The sequence below is a fragment of the Patagioenas fasciata genome, chromosome 19 (assembly GCF_037038585.1).
Source record: "Patagioenas fasciata isolate bPatFas1 chromosome 19, bPatFas1.hap1, whole genome shotgun sequence".
NCBI lineage: Eukaryota > Metazoa > Chordata > Aves > Columbiformes > Columbidae > Patagioenas > Patagioenas fasciata.
Genome location: NC_092538.1, coordinates 10170173 through 10195162, shown reverse-complemented (window position 1 = coordinate 10195162; position 24990 = coordinate 10170173). Strand labels below are relative to the sequence as shown.

At 50.1% G+C, this 24990-nt stretch overlaps 1 protein-coding gene and 1 long non-coding RNA gene across 2 annotated transcripts in view; one reads left to right on the top strand and one right to left on the bottom strand.

The window, feature by feature from the left end:
• Positions 1-136: 136 nt before the first annotated feature.
• Positions 137-11140, bottom strand: LOC136110106 (uncharacterized). Its single transcript, XR_010652578.2, has 5 exons — positions 11034-11140; positions 9362-9552; positions 7146-7279; positions 4688-4916; positions 137-3056 (listed from the first exon to the last, which is right to left on the bottom strand). It is a non-coding gene; the product is annotated as an uncharacterized lncRNA (long non-coding RNA).
• The window catches only part of LHFPL7 (LHFPL tetraspan subfamily member 7), a 58426-nt gene continuing 37139 nt past the window's right edge, over positions 3704-24990 (top strand). Inside the window, exons 1-2 of the mRNA XM_065853297.2 lie at positions 3704-4046; positions 12329-12467. Of these exons, the coding sequence (XP_065709369.1) occupies positions 3765-4046; positions 12329-12467 (421 nt within the window). The 5' untranslated portion in view covers positions 3704-3764. The remainder of the gene's footprint in view (positions 4047-12328; positions 12468-24990) is intronic.

Below are 24990 nucleotides of genomic sequence, written 5' to 3'. Positions count from 1 at the left end.
TATATGTTTTTTGCATAATTAACTGAATTATTTAATTGGCGCATCACCTAAGAGGCTGGTAATAGATCAAATATTCAAAAGGTGAGAAAATGTGAAAGAATGGGATGACTCAGGGACCACTGAATTAACATCTCCTGTCACAAAAGTTTGCACCCAGTCCTCTACAAACACACATAATATAATAACTGGCAGTAGAAAGAGAGCCCTAATAGAACCAGCCTTGTTCTCCAGTGCACTGCACACAGATTGCTCTTTATTTCCATGTGACTGTGTGTGGTTAAAGGCTCTGGGTTTGCAGATCCAGCTTTAGGTTTCAATTTATACGTTGGAGTTGAAGCAGGACACGATGTATTAAGGGGTCCTGGTCTGCCTGGCTGCCCACATTGCAGCTGGTGGTAAAAATCCCATGAAATCTGCATTCTGGACACTCTTTCTCACCTTACACGCTGATCCTGAGGCTGCACTGCAACATGATTTTGGGGTGGGTAAATTGTAGGCATCCCCATCACACTCGATGAGGAAGAGCTTCTATGTTGCAATTAATTTCCAAGCAGCAGCTCCTTCACCCAAAACCTCATCCAACCTGTCAAAGTCTTTGGGATAATTCAATTATCTCTGCATCAGATTCTAGATAATTGATGAAACCTTGAGCTACAAGCATGTTTGGCATGAATTATATTTCCTGGACTGAAATTTCCTCCCTGTTCTGGGAGCACGCAGAGGGGCTGAAGCTGCAATCCAGTTAGTCACTCAGCCTTGGACCCTGGAGATCCGAACTGGAAGCACAAATAACATCAGGTTGTGGAGTCTTTAACAGAACGTGACAGTTTAATTAACTGAGCAATCAGTTGAAATATGACTTCGGGACATAGGTTGGCCAACATCAGAGGAGCTGGGGAACACCTCCCTAAATTAACATATATAAAGAAAATAAAAATGCCTCACTGCCTGTTGTTTTTTCCCTCTCCATAGTTAGAAAAACAAACTTTAATATTTGAAAAGAACTAAATGGGATGTTCTTGTTTGGACAGACTTAATAAAGCAGAACAAGACTTTGTTGATAGCTTGGCCTCTTTGACTTGGATAATTAATCACAGGGAACTGCTTTGCTCAATTACAGCATTTAGAAAAACACGAATGTAACAAACCATGTTACAGGCCGCTGCCACTTCTCACATTTTGGGCCAGTCTATTACTTTTTTAACATGTATTTACATGATGTCAGGATTCTATCTCACATATAGACTTCTTGATACTTTGGGAGTACAAATAATAAAAGCTATGACTATGGACTTTAACAGCCTAGACATTGATTCTCTGGAATCAATAATAATGTCCAAAATGCATAAGGAGTCAAAGATGCCTTTGTACAGAAACACACTACAAGCTTAAAAATCATATATTCTAAACATTTCCATTAGCATTGTTTAAAATTATTAAATATTATTTCAAATAAATAGACACCTTAGATGAAGTTGCAAAATAAGCAAAACAAATATGAATCACTAAGAGTCCAAGAATGAATAGTGGGAGAGAACGGGAGAGATGAGGCGCACACATCTGATGGTGCACAACGGGATGCCGGGGAGCTGTAAAATGGAGAAGACACAAGTGGTACCACCACAGCAGGGGTGCTCCCAAACTGCATCGCAGCAGCTGCATTTACAGACTTGTATTTTTCTCTTCTTTTCAAATGGGAAAACAAGTGGCTGCATGCGCACGTAAAATTCATTGCAAATTTGGATGTGGCTGACCTCAGTCCATTAGCCTTAATGGGAACGGGAGGGTTGGTTCTGGCTTCTCATCTGTGCTGAGGGTTTCAAAGAAGGGAATTATCCCACATCCCAGCCTGGCATAAATTAACTGATTTTATTAAAACATTGCAATCCCTCCTTGTCTCTTTCCACTAAGCACATGCCCAAGGAGGAAGGTCTGTTCCTCCATACTCTTGGGCACAAGAGGTGAGGGTTTTCGGTCTGATCCTCCATGGGTGAGTGGGTGGGTTAAAACCTGAACCTTGAAGTCTAATGTAGAACAAAATGGGGAGAAAAAGGGGAAAAAAAAGCCTCACTCCCAGCAAAAAAGGGCTTTTTCTGCAGTGTTCATGCCACTCTGGAACTATTCTGGATTACTGAAAACAAACTGGATCATTCCTACCTTGTCCACCCAGGTGGTATCGCCAGCATCGTCTGGGACTCACCTCAGATGACCTTTCGCCAATTCACGGTGTTTTACCCAAATTCTTGGCCATTTATGGTGTTGTAAATAGTCAAATAAAACCAAATTTAGGAAAAGATAAGTCTAGTTTTAAACCACTATCTCTGCTGATGGGGGGGGGGGGAGGGTTCAGTGTTTGTTTGTTTGTTTGTTTCCCTTTTGTTTTTCTAAATCTTTCAAAGAGAATGAGCAGCACATGACAGTCAGATATTTCTGCAACCCAGGGATACTGGGAAAAACCAAGTCCAGGTGTGATTTTGTTCCTTCAAAACTTTCCTGGAAATTACAGGAAAACAAACATCCCCAACACTTTTAAATGCAAGAGAAAGATACGTCCCTCCATGAAGCTCAACCGCTGTTCCCAGGTATAACCGCAGCATTTTATCCCTGACTTTTTGTCCGTAAATTCAGCTATAAAATGCGAATTGTTTGCCCAGCACTTTGGGCAGCCCCGGGGAGCCCCGCACCCCAACGCAGCCACCAGGAGAGGGTGCCAGGCCCCCAGCTCTGCGCTACCAACCGCACTGCACAGATCTCACCGGGGAAAGTCCGGCTCTGGCGGCATCTGAGCCATCCTGCAAGGGCTGGGCTTAAAACACCAACCAACGCACCCTGGGGATGAACGGAAAGCTCCTTATTTTTTCTTTGGCCAAAAGCTGCCCAAATACCGTATCTCTGTTTCAGCGGTATGGGCAGCAAGTGCGTGAAAGCCGCCTGAGGACATTAGGGCAGGAGAAATAGAATTTTTTGCTCTTTTTAATAAAAGGATCTGGCTCTCTTGGCTTGCGACGGGTGGTACCGCTCGGGGGACAGCCCAGATGGAGGAAACTCCGTGAAATCTGCGAGGCACAAGCATAAGATATCAATTAGTGCTGCAAAATAAGCGGGACGTTTAGCACAAATAAAACCTGGCTGACCCACGAAGTTTCAGAACGACTGTTATAAAAATCCATCTGCACTGGGAGGCGCAGCTTTTTTACCTAAAGCAACCCCAAATTCGCGGGCGGCCGTTCTGCCTGGCTCACCCCGCTGCCTTTGACAGTCTTTGGAGAAACCTACGGGATTAAAGGATAAAATCAACGTTGCTCGAACGAGCAGACCCCGAGTAACGAATCACTCAGAGAGGGGCCGTGGGCTCCGGTGTGCGTTTTTAAATCCCCCCACGGTGAGAGTGAGAAATTCCCCGCAAACCCGCAGCCCCCACGCGTGTCCCTGCCCGGGAGAGCGGCAGCATCGCCGTCTGCGGCCACCTGCGCGGGGTAAAAATATAAACGGCAGCGGCAGGAACAAAATGACTCTTTAGGGGCCGCTCCGCAGCCGGGCAGAGCAAACCGCGGAAAAGCCCCCAAACGTGTGCGCAGGTGAGGGGGACCCCGCTTCCCCCGCCCGCCGCGGGTGTCGCAACAGCGCCCGGGCTCAGCCGCGCCCCGCGGGAAGGGCGGGGGGAGGCGGCGCGCAGGCAGCGCGCAGGGGGCGCGGGCAGCGCTGCCGGCCCCGCCGGCCGCCCCGCGCCGCGGTGGCTGCGCGGCCGCGCTGCGGCGCCGCCGATGCTGTCGGTGCCGGTGGCGGGCACGGGGGCGGCGCGGGGCGCCGGCTCCCTGCCCCGCCGGCGCACCATGTGCAGCGGCGTCGGCTGCTTCTGGGCGCTGCTCTCCGCCGGCCTCCTGGCCGCCTGCGCCGCCGCCTTCCTCTCCCCGGCCTGGCTGCTGCCTCCCGGTCGCTCCGCTGCCGGTTTCGGTTTGCTGTGGCGCTGCACCGGGCCGCCCCGCAGCTGCCACGGCTCCGACGGCCCCGGCGGCTTCGGAGACATCCCCTCCGGCTCCTGGCAGGTGAGCGCCTCCCCCCTCGCCGCGTCCCCACCTCCTACCCCGAGGTCCCCGGCATCCCCTCCACATGCCTCAAGCTCCCTGGCATCCCCCATCACCTCCCCGGCATCCCCCCTGCCTTTCCCTGGGCTCCCCGGTGTCCTCCCTGTCTGTTCTGGGCTCCCCGGCATCCCCCCGAGGTGCCCTATGCTCCCTGGCACCCCCCCAACCTCCCTCCTACACAGCCCCAGACCTGCCCCACGCTGTCAGTGTCCCTCTGTCCTTCTTACCTCCTCAAGGTCCTCCTGTCATCACTTCAACACACCCCGTTCTGACCCAGGTTTCCCTCACATCCCCTCATCCTGTCTCCCAGACCTGCCCCAGCATCCCTGTCCCACCCTGAGCATCCTCGGCATCCCCCATGCTGCCTCCGGCCATCCTCTGCATCTCCCCATGCTGCTCTCAAGCGTCCCTTTCATCCCCTGCATCCCTCCATCCTACCCCTGAGCATCCCCTCAGCACTCCCTGTGCATCCTGTGGTCCCCGTGGGGCTGCATCTCTTTTTGGGATGCTGCAGGGAAACCTCCCGGGTGGTTTCGTGCCTGTGTGGCGGTCAGTGCAGCCTGAGCATGGCCGTGGTGCGTGTCCTTTCCTTTTATTCTTACCTTCTTACCCTGAGGTCGTGACTGTGATTTCACTCCTACCACTGAAAACACACAAGCTTTGACTTGCTCCAGGTCGCTTCATCGCAGAAACCCCAACATGAGGGGTAAATCCCCAAAGGTCGTGGCTGTGCTGGGCACAATGGGTGTCAGGAGCTGAATTTCTCAGCCTGCCGTGAAGCTGCGCTGTTATCTTTCCCAGGTGGCAGGTCTGCGTGCGGTTCCTTAAATCCTGTCATTGAAGGCAAATATTGTGAATTGCGAAGAAAAGAACCGGCTGCATAAAATCCTTCCTATTTATATAAAAACGTGCAAAAATGCTGTCATTTCCATGAGCTGGCCTTTGTTCAGAAGTTTTTGCAAATGTAAATCAGATAAACACTTCCAAGTAATAACAAACTTTAAAGAGTGAAGTTCAGCAGTGACTCATTTGAACAATCTCAGCCATCTAATAACCTCTGAAAACACTTTAGATCCAGAAAATAACATAACACAAAGCCTCTGAGCTCCTGAGCTGGGGCTGTGGTAAGCACGAATAATATCATGGTACCAAGTGGAGTTTACAGGGGATTTTGGTGACACATCCTTGTCACCTTTATTAATGCCACCCAAATAATTCATGAACTGCAAACAGTGCGGTCTCTTTCAGGAGAAAGCGCTCCCCTACCAGCTTTCTGCTGCGATGAGTATGAGAATACCTGTTGTGATGGTTATTTGATGGGGTGGAATAGAATAAAACATCCCTGACAGCTTTGCTAAGGCAGGCAGCAGCTTTGGCTTTCATGCACGAGCAGCCTGCGAATCCACACGCCTCGGTGCTCAGGACAGGGGGAGCTGAGCGCTGCGAGCCCTGGCCAGTTCAACCAGGAGATTCTCTTTTTCTTGAGAGACAAGGAAATAGCGACTCTTTTTTCTTTGCTTTCAGAACTTGTGACATTTATTTCCAATCTTTCAAGCAACCTTGTGGGCAGCTCCTTCTTTAAATGAAAGCCAAGAGCCTAACATGGATGGGAATCTGGGAGTTTTTGAAAACAGCCACCAGGTTTTTGCTGAAGCGGTGGAGGCTGGCGAGAAGGGTGTGAAACTGAATATGGGGGGCAAAAGACACAAAAACCAACACGGGGATGAGGAGGTCTTCTAGCGTGAAGCCAAGGCACATCTGGGGGGATGAGGAGAGCACATCTGGGGAGGATGCTGACAGCATACCCGGGAAAGGATGCTGAGAGCACACCTGGGGATGATGTGCCCACCTGCAGCACACAGGGGCTGGGAGCAGCCCGCAGCCGGGATGTCCATCCCTGGGGAACATTGTTCTTTTTGTTTCCTGAAACATGCACGCTTACCACATTTCGAATATTTCCCTGTTCAAATGTGCCGTTTGATGAAGGGGTGCGGGAGCGTTCAGCCCTGCAAATGATCGCTAATGCCAGTTGTGTGTTTGCACTTGGGGGATTATGTTAATCATGCTACAAATGATGCTTTGAATCATGTCTAGAGGTTAATTAACATGCCTTTCTTCTCTTAAGAGGGCCTTCATGTCTGCTTAGAGTTGCTGGCTTTTTTCTGCTTCCTTTCATAATTACTTTGCAGCTCTTTAATATCATGGGTACCTTTAATTTAACCCTGTCAGTGCTCAGGCTGTTGGGGCTTTGCACCGTGCTCAGCATCACGATGGTTATTTGATGGGGTGGGATATAATAAAATATCCCTGACGCCTGGAAATGTTGTGGCCGGGCTGTCTTGTGCAGACTGAGACTTTGCAGGAGCTGATGGCAACTGAGGAGGGTCTGGCTGGAGCCAGGTGAGGAGAGAGTAAAGGTGATGGTGATATTGGGCAATTTATGAGCAAGGCCCTTACACAGACAATTAATGGAAAGGAAGGACCAGAGCTGTGAGAGCTGGAGAGCAGCATCCCGAGGGATGCACATGCTGTGGGCAAAGGGAATTGCTCTCAGGAGGCCAATGGGTAGAGCTGGGAAAAACAGGTGAGCTTTTGAGCTCCAAGCTGCTTCGTTGCATCTCACTACCTTTTGCGGTGCTAGATCCCCGTGTGCATGCAAAATAGTGCTTTATCCTGAGCTAATTTATTTTATTTTTCAGTGGGAGCATTTGGCTCATGGGTTCCCATCTCCGTGCTGCACTTCAGAAGCTAGTGCTGCTTCATTTCAAATTGCTATTTTTATTTTTCCAGATAGCCTCCAATTATTTTCAGGCTTTGCCAAGCATATAATCTAAAACAACAAAAGAGCTCATCAGTCCATGGTATTCAGGTTAAAGCCACGTGGACCATTTGCCAATGAAGCCCGTGATGCCTTGCTGGAGCAGAACATGAAAGGACCTACTCAGGGTGAGGGCTTTGCATGGCCCCAGGAACTCCCTGGGTGGGTCTTTCCTGCGTTTTTGCCCATAGCAAGACTTGAAAAGATTCATCCTAGTGAAAATGCACAGTAAACCTGCTTACCTTTTGTTAGAAAACGCTGAAAGGTTTCATAAACCTTCATTTCTGGTTTCTCGCTCTGTCAGTTCAGCACTGGGTTCCCAACGTAATCCGACATTTGCCCGTTGGGGTCAGATTTGTGGAGATACGCAGCAGCCCTGTTCCCGGTGAAAAAGCACGTGAGGTGCTGATGGAGGTGGGAAGATATTTGGGAAATCCATCCCTCCTCTTCTAGCACAGGCTCTGGCACAAGGAGAGCTCAGCATTTTGGGAGCTCCCAGCTTGTGACGTGACCCAAGCAGGGAGCCACGTGTGAGTCTGGCTCTGGAGCAGAGTCTGCTCAACTCCCAGAGGCCGTGTATCAGGCCAGCGTGTTAATTTGGGATTATCAGCAAATCAAGTTTTAGCTTCTCATCCTAAGAACTTCCCAAGAGAAGAGATCATTCCCAGCTTACCCTGTCTACCTGTTAGTTTGATTTTTAATTGCGCTTACACAACCTTGGCAAGAGGTGCAAGTGCTCAGCAAGTCTTGAAATCACCATCCTCCACTTTATGCACATTACTTTGCAGTAGACGTTATCTCTTCTCATTAGCCACCCAGAGTTCTTTGACCTACATTAACAGAACAGAAAATACCTGGGCTTGGGGAAACCTGTAATTCCTGGGCTCTGGCCCTGTGCTTCAGTGCCTGAGCAGCAAACCATAACCAGGACTCACTGACCAGTGAACCGCTCACCACTAAACTGGGCTGAAATGGGTGCTGAGACAGGACCAGCTTATGGGTGGGCCATGGAAAATCAAGTTGATGGAAAATACAGACAGGCTGCTCCCTAGATTATTTCTATCAGCTCTGCCACGTGGGCTGAATGTTGCGTTTCCCCTTTGTAGGGCCCTGAGCAAAGTCCAGCTCTGGGTGGTGGGGATGTGGCAGGGACATTTTGATGGTGGGACATTCCCTCCATCCTCTGGAGGCTGCAAGTCCTGCTCCCTGCAAGCTCTGTGAGGAGAAGCCAGATGGCAGGGCTTTGTGACCTGCGGGGCTCTGCCTGGCCCACGATGATGAGCCCAGCTTGGCCACTGGCGCTGGGAAGCGGCTTATCCCAAGGAAGGATAATAACAGAGTGCGAGTAAGAAGGTCTGATCTGGTACCCAGTGACAGCGCACTGCTTGCTGCCTAATTAAAATTTCATTAAGTTGGTTTGCATCCCTTGATGGAGGTCACAGGCACACCATTGATGTGCTAATGTCTTACTTTTTCCCTTTTTTTTCCTCTTTCACCACTATCCATCATCCTCTTAGATAAAATAGTGCCATTAGAAACTGCTTTCTAGCATCCCTGGATGGAAAAGCACTGGAGGAAAGACAGCCATAATTCATCAGACATATTATCTGTCTCTTATTTTCTCCCTAATTAAAAAAAATGCGCACACACCCCCCTTATTTTTTTTCCCCTTGAACCGTTCTGGGCATTAACTCCTCTGTCTTTTTTGTTGAATACCCTGATTAGCTTGAAAGTGGAAAAGTGTTACTTGGAAGGCCAGGACTGGCTAAGCTATGTCTGGTTTTTTGTTTGCCTTTAAAATTTTGTTTATGAATTCTGTGCATGAGCAGCTAAATCTGGGCTGGGGAGAAATACCCCCCTGCACATGCTGCAGCGCAGATCGGTCCCCATCAACCAAATCCTTCATTTGAAGGATGCAGACTGGAGCCTCGTTGCCTCCTCTGCATCCCCGTGCCCCAGCACAAACCACTCTGGCTCAGGGGACTCTTAGGCATCAGCCACCTCCCCGCCAGCACCGTGCCTGGGGCTGCGCGTTACTGCCAGGCTGGTTTGGGGAGGTTGGAACCGCTCCCACCGTTCCCATCAGCTGACATGGGACAGGGGACAGCATCTGCACGGGAGCGGGGTGGAGAAGGCAGATCAAATAGGAAGGATACGGCTCTCAGATGGCGCCGAAGGGAAGGTAATTGCCAGGGAGGAGAAGACGAGGATGTGTGGGATCCTCTTCCTGGCGGTCGCTTTAATGCCGACCAGATGGCGGATGTTTGTTTCTGTGACTTATGTGGGGGAAATATGAACAAGCTGCGAGGCTCGATCCACCCACCCCTGTGCACGCAGCGTCTCCCGCAGAGGCGGCCGCCTCTCTTGTGCCCAGGTGGGTCATTCCTGCTTTTTACCAGGATCTCTTGCACCTTTGCCCAAGGAGAAGGCACCGCTGTTTCAGGTGCAGGGCACTCACCAGCGAGATGTGGATGAAATCAGGGGTTTTAGGTCCCAGTGCAAAACTCATGGGAAGGTTTGGGGAGCGAAGGACCTGGTGGCCACGTGGTGCTGGTGGCAGCGACTCCTGGGGCGCAGAGACACGTGGGGACCCGGTCGGGCGCTGGAGTCCAGAGGAGGCAGCTTTGCTGCTCCAGTGCTGCAGTTGCCCTGTGGATAGATACCAGTCTGAGTGTTTGCACTGATCCTTGCCAGCCCTCTTTTATTTGCCCTCCCACAGGCGGTGGTGACCGCTCCTCCTCTAGCAGGAGCCTGGCTGAGCCATCCTGAGCCACACAGCAGAGCCAAACCCAGCTGCCAACATCTGCATCCATGTCCCAGCATCAGCCCCTGAGGTGGCCTCTTGGGTCCTCACCAGCACCACTGCAAATCCCAAAAGCCAGGTCCCCACCCAGCACCTCCATCCAGCACTGGTGTGTTTTTTAAGCAAGGTTAAAAACCCTGGTGTCCATTCAGTTTCTGCATCTGCAGGTACAGCACTATGCAGTTTAAGCCTAAAACATCTTCTCTGAAGGAATATTTAATCACACAGAGCTCTGATGGGAAGGGACTGCATGTGAAAAAAAAAATGGTTTGATTCATTTTGCCCCCTCTTCTCTTACAGTTGCTTTTACAGCCATTTTTGTCTCAGCTCACTCAAGGTTTCTCAGACCTTTTCTGCCTCAAGAGGCACCCCCAGAAAGGCAGACACACGGTGACCTTCACTCTTTCTCTTCCTCATTTAGCCTATTTCCTAATTATTTAGGGCATTTATTTTCTGCTTCTATTTGCAAAGACGCTTAAGCATTTGAGCAGGGCTGAAATACCCAAGCAGTCTATAACTTTGCCTTCAGTCTCCTGCTCCGGGTACCACAGGGCCCATCTGGGATGGCAGCTCTCAGGGTTGGTCAAATTCCCTTTTCACTTTAAACTGTAAAAATTGTGGATGCTGCTTTCAAAAGATAGGTTAACTTTTAAAATTTTCATTAGGGATATTAAGTGATTCTTCCCAGGATGGTCATTGTATAGCATTTTAATTTTGATTTTTTTGGTGAATGAAGCACTATTTTCAGCAGATTTATTGCTTGGTGAATGGCACAGCCATGGCGCGCATCAGACCTGTAAAATATTAAAATAATGGGTAGGGGATTGTTGTTAATCGGAATTTATTATGCTACATAAAGCCATATTTACAGGCCCACCAGGGGACTATTAATTTGTTTGGGGATAAACAATTAATCTCCCTGGGAGTGGGAGCAGAAAATCTGACACGGTTTTATGTCCTTTCCCAGCACAGCAGAGGCGAGATGGGTCACAGCGCCAGGGTCCCAGGGGGGTCACAGGCACGGGTCTGCGGTGCTGGGGGAGCTGCAGCCACGTCCCGCCGCTCCCCGGCTGGTTCTGCAGCGGGAGCCGTGCTCTCTGCTGGGATAAATGGGCTTTTTCCTGCCCCAGCCTGAGCTGGGCTCTCACAGACCGCCTCAATGCATTCCGTTTGTTTCCCCCCCCTGTCTATTTTTGGGTTCCAGCCTTTGTATCCTATTTCCTGCATCCTTTCCTTTCCGCTCAAGATGCAACAGGCACAAACAGGGAGGGAGAGGGAGGTGCTGCGCAGCTGGGAGGAGAGGGGTTTTAGCTGCTACTCTTGGTACCTTTGCTGCATGGACTTCTTCAAACTTAAGCCTTGTTATTTTACTTCGGAAGCGTCTGTTTGATCAGCAGGTGCGATTCCAGTGCATGGCAGGAGCACTTGGGATAATTCCCAGCCAAGGCCCTGGAAAAGTTACAACAAAAGCAAAATTTCTGTTTTACAAGAGCTTATCCAGTGTTTTGGTGGGTAATGTCAAAGTGTCAGGGAAAGAACTTCACACCTTGTGCTCAAGCATCTCTGGCCATTGCACACCAGGGTAACGTAGGAACCAGACTAACACCACCAGCTTGCAACAAGGTCTTGCAATCTGCCCTGAAATGCCCCAGGCCTTTCCCTATTGCCGCCTATTCTGGGGCAGCTCTGCCACTGACGTCCCCTGTGCCCCACACCAAACCGCTCACCTTCGCCCCCTCTGCCCCTAGAACTGCCCGGCAGCTGTTCAGTGGCTCAGCATCCCTGGCCCATGTGGCAGAAGACAAACCTCACCATTTACCTACACCTTGCCCACACAAGTTTTAACACGTCTATTCAAAATGAGACCTTAGTTCTCTTTGCCAAGGCTTGGTTGGATTTGATCATATTTTGGCCACCACTGTGCACACCAGGGTGCTGCCGGCCCTGGGACCCCCCAGTCTTGCTGCCACCTGAATGAACCCTGATGGCAGTTCCCAAATCAGACCCAGCTCTTTTTTCAGTGTGACACTCACCTGCACCCATCCTATTTGTGCCTTTTTCCTTGGCGCTATGTCCTGAAAAACATCTTTGCACCTTTCTGCGGGGATTAGCAGCCTGAGCAGCTCATAGGTTGTTTCCAGCAGGATCTGTGAGTTTTTAGGGGATTTGTGCTGCCATAATTAAGAAGAACCTAGATCATTAAAAATAATATGCTTCACACTAGAGACGAACAAGCCTGCTTCCCAAGACCCCTTTCTGCTGAAAAATTCATCGCTCTAAATAATTAATGGTCCTCGCAAAGGAGGATGGTTTTGCCTGTTGCCGGGTGGAACGTGAAATTCAGATGGTGGGCAGAGTAACAGCAATCCTGCTTTTTTTTCATAAGTCCGTATTTCCTCGCTGTGCGGCTGCCCTAGGAGCAGTGGGGCTGTGGCCGCTCTCCCCATGGGGCCACGTGCCAGGAGGCTCAAGACTTAACAGTGAATTTAAACAACAGAAGGTGGAAGGGAATGGGTGCGAGAGGATGCCCACAGTGGGTCCCCACTTCTCACTTCAAGAGGGGAGGCGTCATGGGCACGGTGGTGGGGATCACCTCGCTGACATCCCCGCGTGTCCTTTCAGACGAGCGCCGTGCTGTGTGCGGGCGGCTGTGTCCTGCTGGCCCTCAGCTCGCTGCTGGCCATCGTCGCCATCCTGCTGCCCAGCGGAGCCTGCGAGAGGAGAGTCTGCACCCTGGCTGGCTACATGCAGACAGCGGCAGGCAAGTGACGGGGACTTTGCTCTTTGGGGTGGAAAGATGGGGTTTCCCTGGGGTGCTGGCCGGTTCACAGCATCCTGGATCTCAGCAGCAAGAGGCACTTGCAACCCCTACCCATCGCTGGGAGAAAAAAGAGAGCAGCCCTTTGCTTTAGCAGTTGCCTCCTGCATCCATGCTTACAAAATCTATTGAGAAATCACCTCCGCCCAAATACACAGCTCTGTTTCAGACCTGGGGTGCAGGTCCTGCTCAGGCTTTGGCCTAGGGCAGGGGCTGCAGGGAGACCAGGCTGCCTGCAGGCAGGGTGCTGGGTGCTGCTGAACCTCCAAGCTCTAGTAGGTGCCTCCAGTGAAGCTTGCGGTCCCATTTTGGGCTGTCTTTGCAGTTAAGCCTCTGGAGAGATTTCCCACTCTCAGCCTTACAGCTGCAACAGGCTGTTGCTCAGCCTGTCCTGCATCTCCCTCCGCAGCCCTCTTGATGCTGCATTTGCTTATATTTCCATTGCAATTGCTTGTACTTCAGCCTTGGAGAAGCACTAACGCAGGGGAGGAGGCAGGGGAAGCTCTGTCCCCATCCCGTGCTCCCTGCCAAGGGACAAACCCCCCGCTGAGAGCAGTCTCCGCTGAGGGGGCCGTGTCTCCGGGAGCTGAACTGTTGAACTAAACAACCCCAAATTCCCCAGCGATGTCCCTGTAGCTGCACTGGACACAAGCCATGACAGCAGATTAAACCGCCCATTCGTGTCTGTGCCCAAGAATAAACTCCTTTCTTTGGAGAAATCCTTAGGGCTGGCCAGACTTTGCTGTCTGCCCAGCAGCATTCAAGCGGCTTTTGGGGGAAATCCTGTTACGCGCTCTCCTCGCCAGGGCTGATCCCACGGGAGCCGATTTGGGAACAGATGGAGGGGCCTGGCCCGGTGGCCACGGCTGCTCCAGCTCAGCCGGGCTGCGGGTGGGCACAGGCAGCTGCACATCCCTGTCCCCATCGTGAGTGACGGCTGCATCACTTGGAGGCCACAATTTGGAGATTCCCATCACCCCTCTGTATTGTTTGGTGGCAGCGGCCAACGGGTCTCCTGGGTGTGGGGCAGAGGAGCCCCATGCCAGCGGGTCTCAGCCCCAGCCTGGGGACAGTTTGGGTCACTGGGAGGTGGCTCGGGATGGCCATGCAGGTGGTCTCCTGTGCAGGAGGTAAGTGGGATATAGAAGGGGGTGACCCTGTGCTACCTTTTTCCACGGGGGTGGCACATCCCTGCAGTGTCTGGCTCTGCAACGAGAGACAAGCGGATGCAAAGCAAAGGATTAGGAAGAGTCTCTGGAAAGGAAACTGACTGTGGCAGATAAATACAAATGAGGCGCTCTGAGGGGTTTTGGTAATATTGAACAGGCTGTAAATAAACTGTAGGCTCTAAGCATTATTGACAAATGAAAATTTACTGGGTACATTCGAGCAAGCTAATGGGTTGCTTTAAACCCTGTCAGTGCCTTGCTAAGCATTTTGTATTGCGCTTTTTAATTTTGGTTTGCTATGGATTAATTCCCATTCAGAGTCAGGCAGCCCTGAGTCAACAGAATTAAATGGTTTAATGTATTTGGATTCAGAAATGCTGCCCCCCCCCTCCAGTTTTTCTCTCTCTCTTCCCACCCCCAGGAGGAAGCTCTTAATTAGAAATCAGCTGCAGCCCAGCAAGAAGCTGAGTGACAGCAAGAGAAACTCCTCCCAAAAAATCCCATTATCTCAGAGAGAAAAGCAGGGAGTTTAGGGTAGGTAAATTTATATGGAAGGGAACAGAAAGCTGAGCAAGGCCATGAGGTTTGGTAGAGCAGCTTTTGATGGGGGGGGGGGCAGCTTTGTCCCCACTGTTGAGTCAGCTCTACCAGGGGAGCCCTGTAAAACCACCACGAGATGCTGGCAGAGCACTGGGAGGGAAGAGGGGGGCACATTTCTCCCAAATCCCAGGTTTCCCTGGAGCACAGCAGGTCCCACAGGCCCCTTCCCTCCACCTCCACCCTCGCTTTCCCCCTGAAAGCCAAATTTTGCTCCCATTTTCCCATCCCACAGAAACAACTTGAGTTATTTTGCAGAGCACCAAAGGCATGAGTAAAGAAGCTTAATACTATAAAACACTGAATCAGGCAATCTAATCTCCCAATAAAGAGCCAGGAGCACAAAACATGCCATAATATGCCTGACAGAGGCACTGGCAGAGCCAGAATCTATCCCCACAGGCTCTGCACCATATCAGACAGACACCCTAACCCACACTCGCATAAATCCAAGCACAGAACCACAGAAGACACAGTTCTAAGAGCAGCCCCACAGCGAGGGGCAGTCAGGCTCAAGCTGTGCCTTTAACTTTTTCCTGCTATTTTATAGAGATGCAAGTTGTGTCTTTTCCAGCCCCAGAAGGAAGGAAAATAGAAACCTCATGCAGATAGGGAAGAGCATTAATTGCAGACACAGACACGCCATCAGGGTTCAGAGCTGGGCTAATTGCCACCATACGTTGAACACATGATTCTTGATGCTTGGCACCCACCTCTTAGAAAAAAAAAAAGCCAACATATCCACACAAATGACAAGAAGATGATCACTAATGAAAGAGTAAATGAGCAGCAGAGCAACAGGGAGAGAGGGAAGGATAAAATATAGAACATTTGCTCAGCTCTCACACCCTACAAGCAAAGTCAAAGTTGCCCCTGAGAGACTAGAGATGGGGCTCACTCCCTGAGCATGGTGCCAGCTCACTAAAATTAAACTTCTGCTCTGATACCTGCTCCTAAACCTGCACAGCAGCATCTCCAGAAAGGCAGGGTGGCTGAGCTGGCCCCATTTCTGTGTGGGGCAGCCCCAAGCCCCAGCTGCAGCTCATTGCTGCTGATGAGAAGGGGCCAGGGAGTGCACATGGGTGCACAGCTGAGATCCTGCCACAGTCGTTTGTCAGCAAAAGCCTCTTTGTTGGTGTTTTAAATACAGGAGTTTGTTCCAGGCACAAATGTGTCCCACCATCCAGGGCTGTAAGGGAAGGGGGTGTTCTTCAGGGCTGGTTGTGCCTCTACAACCTCTCTGGTGGCTTCCAGGTGGGACCAAGGGAAGGATAATGGGTCTGCTGTTAGACTGAGGGGCTGGCGGCTGGGCTCTGGCACCAAAGCAGATTGTGTCTGCTGCTTAGGAAACACAATGAGCCTTCGTAGGCAGGCAGCAGGGACTCACAGCCTCCCTCCGCAGCTCCTTTTGCTACCCTAAAAGCCTCAATAAAAACCAGGACTGTGTTGCTTTTTGGAAGCTTTTCACCATGCACTTTTCAGGCAAAGGGTTCTTGCTCTGCTGGCGAGTGGTGCTGGACCCATTGGCAGCTAGTAACTGGGTGCACCCGCAGTCGCCCCACAGCTGCCGATCCTTTCCTTGATCCCTGAGACGTGCCAGCAAAGTGGCCTGACAGGAGGGAGCTGCAGGGCTTTGTACCTCACGAGGGCATGGGCACAGTGGAGCCTGAGGGATGCCTTTGGGGGGAGTTTTGCATTCACCCCACGTTGCTCTCTGTCTAATCCTACCACCGTCATCTCACTGCTCAAGACAAACCCAGTGCTGAGGGCAAATGATCCTGACCTGCCTGGGCCTTTCTAAGGCTCTTTTGGTTTCAAAAAGCAATTTCACAGCATCACTGCGACAGAATCAGAACAGTCTTAAGACTCCAGCAAGACAGGCAGAAACCCCCAGTTACACAATTCCCTTACTTAGCTGCACTTCAATCCCAAGTTTCATGGTAGTCCCAAGAGCTTCGTCCTGCAAAAATGGATTGCATTCTGCAGCCAAGATCCCTCTTGCTGGCAGGAGCTTTTCTGTTCTCCCCTTGTCTTTCTCTGGAAAGAGCAACAGTCCTGTCACAGCTGGGAGGAACCGCATGATGCTCATCGCTGCCCAGGTCATCACTGCCATCTTCACGCTCTCCCCTCCACATTTCACATCTTGTCCTTGCAATAGAGACAGCAACATCTGAAGCCCTGGTTCCTTCCGCAGTGCAAAGCTTTCCCCCCTGCTTTCTTTAATTACATTAGCAAAGTCAAAAAGCTGCCTTTGGCACGTTATTATTCAGTCAGTGAACTCTCACTAATTTCTGACACAACTAATAAATATCTGATGGTAGGAGCCCACTGCTGAGGCGCTGCAGAGGGGCTTCTGTCACAGCCCAGCCCGAGAGGTGCTTCACGCTGGCGCCAATATTGCTTACGCCTGACTTGACACATGCTCTCATTTTTTATTCACTTGCATTGATGCAAATCCTCTGATTTGCTGCATTTTTTGCCAATTTGCTCCAGAATTCAGCTCAGTAAAAGCTGTCAACACCCTGGGCCTTGGGCCAGTGTGTCCTGGAGCAGAGACTCCTCTGAACCCTGTGGAGATGCTGAGCACCAGCACCCGAGCCCGGATGACATTATTCTACCATGTTTCAGAATCTGATGAATTCCCATGTTAAAAGCAGCAACTGACTTTTTTTTGATGTCTACCTCCCATCTGGGAGGTGTCATTTGGGAGGACATTACAGGGAACAAAATGAACTTGCCAGATCTGCAGATCGACGAGCGTGAAAGTGGAACCACAAACATCAACTCCAGCCTTTCACCAGATGAAATTTTTACTTCTGCTGAAACAGTAATTTCTCAGCGCTCACTTCAGTGCATACATGCGAGTGACAGATCATCTTGGTTCGAGAGCCATTTCGTTATTTCACTTTTAAAACCTACAATCTTTAGTGGAGAGCCAGACCATTAAACGTAGCAGTAGAAGGGAAAGGCGCTGGCAGCTTTCCTAACGGCCAGGCTCTGTGCCACAGGTTAAGTGTAGATTAGCCTTCCCCAGGGTTTAAGCTCATTCCATACAAGGTGCAGAGCTGCTGAAAGAGAAGGGGCCAGATCCTGGCTGTGCCGTACAGCAGCTGAGCCCCAGGTCAGCCTCGGCGAGAGAAGCTAGGGATTCATTTCCATCTGGCATTTGGACAGCTTGCTTTCTTATGTTTAGTTCTCAAAATACGCTTTGATTTTCTCCAGGTGTGGCTTTGCCATTTGGCACAAACCTGCTGACTTGGTGGCTTTGCTGTCCCTTCAGGCCGGGCCTGGCTGGTGCTGGGAGCAGCGTTATTTCTCAGTAGTCTCGTTTAAAGAATAAACCAGCCATGTCCTTTCATGGGTTTCTTGGCGAGGGGCAATACATTTCCAGTGGCATCAATGACAGAAGCAATATTCTTTCATTGCTATCATTGGAAAAGAGCAGTTTCATGCTGCAAGAAAAAACTAGTTCGCTTGTACAAAACATATTTTCCGTTCCCTTAAACCTGGGGAAATCCTTGTCGTATTAATATGTGGCTGAATTGCTTCTCTTTCAACAGTTCTCTTAGGGATTTGAGTTTAGATCAGTTATTGCACTTGAATGCAGTTAACAGTCCATTAAAAAAGAAGTATATTTTGTAAATAATAACAGTACTTTGCAATAAATGGGAACAAAAAAATAACAAGTGCCCCTGAGGAAACACCAGCCCGCCCCAAGCACCCCAGCACTGTGCCACAGCCGTGCCTTTCAGATGGGAAAACCACGCTCCGGTTTTAGAGGGAATTTGCTTCCCTTTGCCTGTGCTCAGTTTGCAGGCAGTTGTTCCTTCTTCTACAACGCTGGACATTTACCTGCATTCTAACATCTCCAAGGTACCAGCGTGAAGCTCAGGGGTGCTATCAGAGTGCTCTCCGAGCCATACCTTTCCAAGCAGGCTCGCTCATGTGAGTTTTTGGGGAGAGATGGCTTTGATTATGGTTCACCTTTCATGGGGCTTATCTGCTTATTGGTCTTTCTTTCCTTGCAAGGTCAGGCTGCTGGTAGCACAGGCAGGACGTGATAAACTGGATCCTGCAAGGCTTCAGAGCATCTCTCATTTAATAGCTGTCATTAACGGCATGCCCACAATATTGGGAATAAGCATGTCTCTTTATCTCCTTCTTATATGATTACGTGCTTCAGCTGATGTTTCTCTTCATAAATGATTTGACTTTTCCCTTTTCCCCCCTGGCTTGCCTCCTGTTTGTATCTGCTGTTGCTGGGAAGATGGAGACAGAGCCTTGCAGCCCCCCTCCAGGACCACCTGGATATCCTCCCTTGCTGTGGGGAATGGAGCTCCTAGCTGAATTTCATGCATCCCAAAGCAATTGTGTAGAGGTCACCTCATCTTTATTGACTCATCCATCTGGACTGAGTGTATAATGTAATACCGAGAAAAAAACCCAACCCTGCCCATCCTCTCTGACACTGACAGGGAGCTGGGGACTGTCATGAGCAGTCTGCAGCTCGTTCTGCTCAAGAGAAGGATGCATGCACTTCAGGGAGTCTTGGTCAGCTCCAGTGTCCAGCCTTCTGTCTATGCTGGAAGTTTTTGCCCTGTTATGATCTGTTAAAACTTGGAAACACAGAAGCAGCATGGAAGACAGTGTCTGGCCTTGGCGTCAGACAGAAATATTTGCTGAGCTGGTTGGATCCCGGCTGTAATTTAACAGGCAGCCGAACGCGGGGCTGTCAGGACACCGAGCAGGGCAGTGCAGAGCGATGGGAGCAGCCAGTCCGCCCGCCTGCCAGCAGCAACGTGCTGCCCTGCAACCTCAAGGTTGAGATCAGTTTGGGATGAAGCAGTGAGCCCCCAAATGCCTCAAAATCTGTTTTCTTGAGATTAGATGAAGCTCACGCTATCTGTAGATCCGCCTGGGAAGTCATTACGGGGACTTGCTGCTGTTGTACAGCGGAGATGTGTTGGCCTGGCCTTGGTGAGCAAGGTGATAAATCTGGGCTGCAGCTGCTCACTGTCCTTTGTGTTGTTGCAAATTGCCCAGGCAGTTGTCAATTCATCAGCCAGCCCTGCTGTAAGAGACGGCAGGCATGCACAGAGAGTTTCCCTGAGAAAGGAGCTGTGAAAGTCTGACAAAATGGGTTTTTCCAACACCTCCAGCCCTGGCTGCCTGGGACAGACACTTCATTGGGATGCGGGTGTTTCAGTCCTGCTTTGCTTGCCCTGGATGAACATTTGGCTTCAGCATCTTGAATAACAGTGCCGTGCGATCTGGGCTGCTGGGTGAGCTGGGGAGCCAGACCTGAGCACAGACGTGTCAGCGGTGGCCCTGGGCCAGGTCCTGGTTCCTTTCTGCACAGTCTGATAGTGCAGGTGGCCTGGTGGAGGTGTCTGTCCCCGTGCAGGCACGTAGCACAGCTTCCAGGTGAGACCTGGTTCGGAAATCTCTTGTTCCGCCTTCCCGTCTGAATCTATGCTGAGTCGTGTTTCTTTGCTGGGAAGGAACAGATCTGCTCGGAGGAGGAATTTACCCCGCACTGAGTGTAAACACAGATGGAAACGTGGTGAAGCCCTTTTCAAATTGAAGGGAATAAATTTGTTTAAAAGACTGAACATCTGGGCTGGTGAAAGAGCAGGTGAAAAACTAACCCAGGAAAGGACAGTGATGCTAAGGGATGGCTGTATGGGGAGAGGGCACACACTGTCGGGTAGGGAAGGGTCTAGAGTGGGGAAATTACCCCAAAGAGCACCAGAAGGCTCCAGCAAGGTTGCCTTTTCAAATCTTTTAAAGACTCCTTTTGGTTTGTGGTTTTGTTTTTTGCATCCCAGGCACTTCAGATGGAGCAAGTTGGTAGGTTTTTCCCCCGCACTAATCCGATCTGACCTTTCTAAGGCAGCACGCGAGGGATGCAGCCCTGTGTCTCCTTCCAGCTGCTGGATAAGCAGGGTTTTGCTCCCTGGTTGGGCAGCAATAGCTGTGCTGCAGAGCTGCGCTGTGCATTGCCCTGGAAGGGCAGGTCTGGCTTGTTCACCTGCTGGGAATCAGCTTCACGCTGATGGTCTGGTCAGCTCTTCTGCTCCAAGCCAGAGCATTTTCTATGCTCCACAATAAGAGCACTCCCGGACAAAGGCCCTGGTCCTGCAGGGCTTTATTCACTTGCCTAACCAAAAGGCTAAAAACGTGGATAAGCCTTGGGTGGCTGAGGAAATGTTAAATCACATTCTCCTCCCAGCCGTAACCTTGGCAGAAGCACAGCTCTGGCTGCTAAAGCCCATAAAATGAACAGCCCCTGTTGCTCCTGATAGGGGTATAAAAATATAATTACTTGAAGAGTGACTTACGATTCAGTGAAACAAGGATCTTCTCCTTTTTGATTGAATTATGCAGCGGTATTCCTAGAAGACTGGAAGCAGATGGTGAGCTCTGGCCAGGCATTTAACAGCCGGAGTTACTGCGTAGAGGGGATGGAGCTGCAACGCCCTGCTCCTGCTTTTCTGCTCGCCCTGGGCCACCGTCAGGGTCTGTTCCCTGGGAAAGGAGAGGCTGGAGGATGGGGCAGGATGGCTTGCAGCAGTGGATGGAGATGTGGAGCAGCAGAGGGCTTGATGTGCAGCAGTGGCGTGCAGCTTGGGTGGCAGCAAAGGGCAAAAATTGTGGTTCTGCAAATCCAGCGCTGCTTTGGTGCCGGGTGGACACATTACAATAGCGATCCCAGTCTGTGTCATGTCAGGACGCTGTGGAGGTGACAAACTGCCCTCCTGTCACGCAGGAGCACTGCCCATCCCTCCAGGCCCTGGAGCAGGTAGGATGAAGACAGACAGTCCCCTGGGCTGAGCTGGAGCGAACGCTGCTGTCTAATTTCTGCCTCGCTGCTTCTCCTGCCCCATATATCTTGAGCACGTCAATAAAATCAAACAGACTATTAACAGCATGTCGTGTTATCAGCCGTGGACGTGCGCGCTGTGCATTAGGCAGCCATGCAGCCTGCATTTTATGAAGTGAGCTGCTCATACCACTGCTGGGGTTGCAACGATTATCACATCCCCTCACAGCTGAGCGATACTATGGCTTTTATGAGCTACCCTAAATCAAAGGCCCTTTCTTTTTAAAGATAAATTAACAATTCTGTCCCTTTTTTTTTTTTAAATGGCATAACAGCCAGCTGATTACTAGGTGAGACACAAATCTTGTTGCTGGGTTGTGCCTACTGCATTGTCTTTTGGATTATTTTTATCGAACAAGCAAATGTTCTTTTGGAGCTCTGAAGTCTTTATGAGGGAGACTCATTTTCTGCTACCATGATCTCTTTGTCGCGGGTGGGTGATGTATGAAAAAGGATTGCAAATAGCTGTTTACAGCAAGCAAAGTCACGGAACAGCCCACTTTAATTTCTGCTATCTGTTGGAGACTGTTGTTGGTGATGGTCAAAATTAATTAAGCAGGAAGGAAGAGAGCAGGGAGGCAGTATGCATCCAGCTCTGACATTGAAGTATTAATGGTGAGCTAATCAAGAAAGACTATCTATGAATATCTAATGAGCTTGCGGTTTGCATTTTTACTGATGCAGTGAACTTCTGGGCAGCAGCTCACACAGGAGGAGTTGGGGCAGAGGTGGGCGGCCTGATCGCTCAGTCTGGGGACACACAAAGGGCTCGTGCCTGTGTCAGGGGCTGAGGCACCTTTGCCTTTTGCACCTCCCAGCCCTGCTGCTGCTGGGTCCTTCCCGCTGTCCCGACAGCAGCCAGGTCAGACGGTCCAGCCCCAGTGCTGTGTTCCTTCCTCCCCGATGCTGGAGGGCACTTGGAGGGCTCAGCTCCTCCAGGATGGAGCTGCAGTGTCTGTCCATTACCAGACCTTTGGCAAAAACTCCAAAATGCAGAACCTTGACTGCAGGACCTCACCCACTCGCTCTGTGCCCGGTGCAGGGCACCCCAGGGGAGCCTTGTTCCTGTCTCTCCTGCCGGTGTGTGGCTGGTGTTTCTAAATGAAGTTTCCAAGCTGTTTTGGGGAAAATAGAAGGTGATGGCTGTGCCACAGGGCCAGGGCACACTGCAGACCCCCATGACCAGCACGTGCTCCGGGCATGCTGGCTCAGCCACTGTCACCCACCCACCACCGAGCAGGGGAGAATAGGAGGAAACAATCCCATGGCAAAGCTGGGCTGATTCTCATCAAAGTCACAAAAGTAAATGTCACCTTCGGGTGCCAGAAGGAGTCAAGAGGCATTTCTCCCTTCAGCGTCAGTGTAATGACGGCTGTGGCTTTGCAGGTTTGTATTGCTGCGTTTCTGCAAACAGTTCCCTCCTCTAACCCCTTGGAAATTGGATTTAGCGGGGCTGAGCAGTTTGTGTGCAGCAGATAGCAGCGGGACTGATAAGCAGAAACCTGTTTACACACTCACTCATACCTAATGCTACAATTGGGGAGGGGCTGCCTGGATTTTACATTTTTTTTAAACACTATCAAATGTAATCCTTGTGGCTGAATATCTTGTTGCTGCTTAACAGGAAGAAATCTGCACGGAGTAGTTATAATGGGTAACAAGTGTGAAAATAGCTTCATGTGAAGCAAAAGGATAACGGTAATGAGTAAATCTTAAATTGTAATAAGGAAGAATCAAGTGGTGATCGGTAAGGAATAGCGTACCTGCAATCTCCTGTGCAAGGTGGTATTTCATATATTGCCAAGTTAGTGGGAACTGGACACAACCCCAGGTGCCGAGAGAGTCCTGGCAGGTCACTCTGGCAGCAACAGGGACTTTCCTGGAAAGGAAAACAGAAAGCAGATGGTATCAGTTAAAAATAGCAGGAGGGTACCGGGCATGTCCAGGGAGGTGGTAGAGCCCAGGCTGCATCCATCCCCCATGGTCTGTGGGGGCGAGAAGCCTCTTTACTGGGGTGCGTGGGCACCACGATGCCCAGCGTGGGTTCCTGAGGCTGGCGGTGGAGTGAGCAGCAGGGATTGCTGCAGGAGGAGCACTCTGGAACGTGCTCCTCTCTGCTGCTCCGGTATAACTCGAATCTGTCAGCCTCTAGGGCTTGCTGGGAAGGTCATCTGTGAGCAAAGCTAATTATTTCAAGCAAAGCAACAGGCTAATGCCACTACCCTGCTCCTGGGAACCGAGCTCTGCCCTGTGCCTTGGCTGTGGAGCTGCACATGAGCTGCAGGGAATTCCAGATGCACAGGCGTGGATGTTAAGCCCACAGATATAAACAGATCCTACTGGTGTGTACCTTGAGCATGGACAAGGAAACACACATTCTTCATAGCTGATTCATTCAGTTGTCATGAAAGTGCTGTTCAAGCCAAAAGGTAGCAGCTCTTCTTCCAGCCGCTTACTTTTCTTTAATCTGCTCTTGACATTTATTGAAAGAAGTGTTTTACGCACATCAAAGCCAAAGATTTCAAAACATCACATGAAAAAAAATAGTAAGGTCAGTGCAAGGGAGGATATGGTGGCAAACACGAGGTGAAAGACTCTAGTTTCTACAAGGAAGGTCTGTGCAAAACGAGGTTACGCTGATCTGTGATCCGAGGGTGCTTCATTTGCGCCTCTGACAGTAGCTGCTGTGGCGGGCTTTGTATGTTGTGACACCAGCAATCCAATCAAGGCCTTCCTTAATATGAACAGGTTTAAAAGTAAAAGATGCCTTGATAACAGGACTTCTCAGGAGCCTCTTCATGTGGGCGAAGAGTTTCCCATGGCTCTGCCTGGTGCTGGCCCACCTTGCTTTGCCTGGGGCAGCGCTCGCGGGGCTGAACCAGCCTTCGCACTCACGCTCCATGAGTGGGTGTTGCTGCTTCTCACACGCTTAAATGAGCCAAAGCACTTGACAATCTGAATGGGCTGCTGAACGTGAATCCAGTGTAGGGGCCAACCCTGCAAGATGCCTCCTGAATACTACAACTGAAAAAGGAGAAATATAAAAGATCCCCAGAAAACTTGTGCTTTGAGTTCATTAGGTAGAGGTAACAAGCTGACACAGGTTAATTTATAGCTCGGTTGTATGCTGATTGCAAAGTACACATTTCCAGCAAGGAATCATTAGTAAATCACTTTCCCACCAGTTCTCTTGGCATATAAGAGAAATTTCTCCCTTCCTGACATTTAGAAAAAATCCTAATAAGTTGTACACTCCATGACTTTATAGCATTTTTAATATTTAAAAGAAGGCTAGAATCTATAACCTCAACCTTTAACAAATGTACAGTAACGCGATAACAAATTTGCCTCGAACAGCTGCTATCTTGGTACCAACTGGCATGAGGAGGAGGGAAGTAATTGGCTTGTTTTCAGATAATTACCATAATTGTAGTGACACCATTTGGATCACATCTAACTGCGTTCCTGCTGCAAGTTGGATAATTTAATAATTGGCAGAATTTAGACTGACAGTAAAGGTAAAGTCAGCATATGGTGGGGAAATCAGTAGGCACCTCCCTGTGTTGCTGGTACAGGCTCTGCTGCTTTTGCTGTGAAGTTTAGCAAAACCTCTAGATTTTGCTGCTTTTCTTAAGCCCTGTGACTGGTTCACATCTTTGCTCCTTTTCTTATGCTTGACCCGACGAGACCACGTTTCACACCTTTCGAACCTTTTGATTTGAGATAAATCACTTCAGTCCTACCCGAATCACCATTTTCTTTGTGCATTGAGTATTTTTAGCTGTCCTACTTCTGCTGGGGGCTCGTCAGAGCGCTG